This window comes from Mustelus asterias, chromosome 10 (genome assembly GCF_964213995.1).
Source record: "Mustelus asterias chromosome 10, sMusAst1.hap1.1, whole genome shotgun sequence".
Classification (NCBI taxonomy): domain Eukaryota; kingdom Metazoa; phylum Chordata; class Chondrichthyes; order Carcharhiniformes; family Triakidae; genus Mustelus; species Mustelus asterias.
Window position 1 is genome coordinate 83,936,824 of NC_135810.1, and position 2,315 is coordinate 83,939,138.

The 2,315-nt window shown below is 46.5% G+C and overlaps 1 protein-coding gene across 1 annotated transcript; it reads left to right on the top strand.

Annotated features, from left to right (window-relative positions):
* The first annotated feature begins 929 nt into the window (after nt 1-929).
* On the top strand, nt 930-1,400 carry LOC144500061 (uncharacterized protein C11orf87 homolog). The gene has a single exon (XM_078222832.1). The coding sequence runs from the start codon at nt 930-932 to the stop codon at nt 1,398-1,400; it is 471 nt and encodes a 156-aa protein (XP_078078958.1).
* Nucleotides 1,401-2,315: the final 915 nt, after the last annotated feature.

Sequence of the window (2,315 nt, forward strand, 5' to 3'; positions counted from 1 at the left end):
CTCCTTTACAACAAATCAACCCAAACCTCACTTTGCTGCTAATGCCCCCGACTCGCAAACTGGTATTCCCGGTGAAGGCTGTGATTTTTTTTTTGCCTTGGCCGTTATCTTTGTAAAGAGCACGCGTTTGGACTTCTGAAAGCGCGGAGATAAAAGTGATGAAGTGATTGCAGGAGACTGGGCTGGAAGTGAGTGATGTAACCGAATTGGGAAATCAAGATTAGCTACGTATTGTAGATATGTGACACACACACACACACACAAAGCCGGCTCCCAGCATTAATACTGTGGAACTAGCCTAACGTTGGCAGCCTGTACTAAGAATAACACTTGCAGCATTATTTTGACTGCTATCAACTAATGTTTGAAAACAAATCCACGCCTGTCAGACTGACTGAGTGCCGCGTACATCAAAAGGAGCAGGGGAGGATCCCATGATTGGCAATAAACATACGGTTATTCGGTCTAGGTGAATGATTTTTTTCTCGTCGCTCGCCCTTTTGTTACCCCAAGCGATTGCTTCATTGCACAACGCTATGGATTAGGCAGACGCACACAGACGCATTACACCACCATTGGATCAGCTCCTCTCCCTCGCCTTTCTTTTTGCATGGCCACCGTGTGACCTTTTTTTTTATTTCTTCAACAATTCGTATTTGCAAAAAAAAATACCCAAACACACAGTTCAATTGTGTCTAAATTCATTCCAGTGCAGGCTGCTTCATTGTGATATCTCGTTGTGTGGCATTGCTGGATGCTAAACTTGTACATTGGAATTGCATTTGCCCCTCACAGAGTCCCCTCCTGCAGCCCTGAAGAGGACAGGCGTTTGTTTGGCACCCAGCGGATCGAGTCGCGGACCAGCAGCGAGAGGGGAGCTCGACACCTTCGGCAGCTTTCACAGAACGGCTCCTTAAACTGCCCAGCAAATGAGTGCCAGGATACACAAAGCTTTGCCGCTCTCTCTGTCCTCTTGCGCTGGAAACAGGAACTTTTCTCACAACAATGGCACCTGTGTCACCGAGGTGGGAAAGTTAATCTACTCCTTCTCGGCCACTGTGGTTCTCATCGTGTTAGTGACGCTGATATTCGGCGTGATCGCCGTCTCCCTGCTCACCTTTCACTTTCACAAGAGCAAAATGAAGAAGCGGAAGATGCAGCGGGCCCAGCAGGAGTACGAGCGCGACCAGGGCAGCCCCGAGGCGGCCAAAGGCTCCCCGCCGGAGAGGGGGAGTGCGGTGATGCTGAGCCCGGCTCCTCGGGCAGCAGCAGCAGCAGCTCCCTGTAGCCACAGTAACACACACACACTGCACCCCGGCCCGGGGGCAGGAGAACCGCAATCGGACCCTCACTGTACGGACACTCCGAGGAAGCCGCTCTTCCAATCCATGCTTTTGTAATGAACTCTAATCGGCCTGACTGCAGAAAACAGACTGTTGTGTTTAAACTTGAACCTAGCGTAGTTTCAAGAAAACAGGGGAGGGGGGGAGGGAGGGGGCGACCACAGATACGGCGCATGGCAAATCACATTAAGCCCGAATTCCTATTTCTTGAAATTAAATATTTGTGTTTATAAAGAGGACGCACATGTAGCAGAAATGTATGTCATTTAACTCCGGATTTCCACTTAGATGTATATTTCGTAATTTGATCGTCTCTATGTAAAGTCCGAGCTGTCCCAAGGTGTGTAAAGTGTAAATGAATGATGGAGACCAACGGGGACATTAGAACAACACTCATCCGAATACTTTCTACACCGGAGGAGAGAGCCGCCGACTCGGTTACAAACCGGACTGAGGGACTGTCCATTGATTATAATATATTTGTATAAATAAAGGCAACCATCAGACTTCCCAGCTGCTTCATTCAGATTGCCAGCTATCATCGTTCTTTTGTAAATGTGGCTTTAAATTCAATGTTGTGGCGGCTCCACAGTATAAAAAAAAGGGGGAGTGTCTTGGTCAGCTTTCTGCTCTGAGACCATGTTATCCAAATTTATCAGACTTAAATTTAACATTGCGAAACTCAACGTTGTTCCAAACTTCAATATATGTTATGAACGACCAGCCACTAAGTGGATTTGAGCTGAAGCTGCCTTCGGTTTTACCAACTTTAGCGACCATCTAAAGGGTTTGTTTACCAGCCTGAACAAACGTTTCAATTGATATGCAGTTACAAGATGGGTAAATATAAATGTTATACTGTGATATAAAAATGACGCACTTAGACACCAAATAGAGACAATTCCATTATTGTTTAATCGCTAACAGTGCTTTGTAAAAAAGGCTGTTTGAAAGTTTTAGGCGCGTTCCTAA

Excerpts from the sequence above, each read along its gene's own strand:
- LOC144500061 (XM_078222832.1), top strand. The coding sequence starts at position 930 with ATGAGTGCCAGGATACACAAAGCTTTGCCGCTCTCTCTGTCCTCTTGC.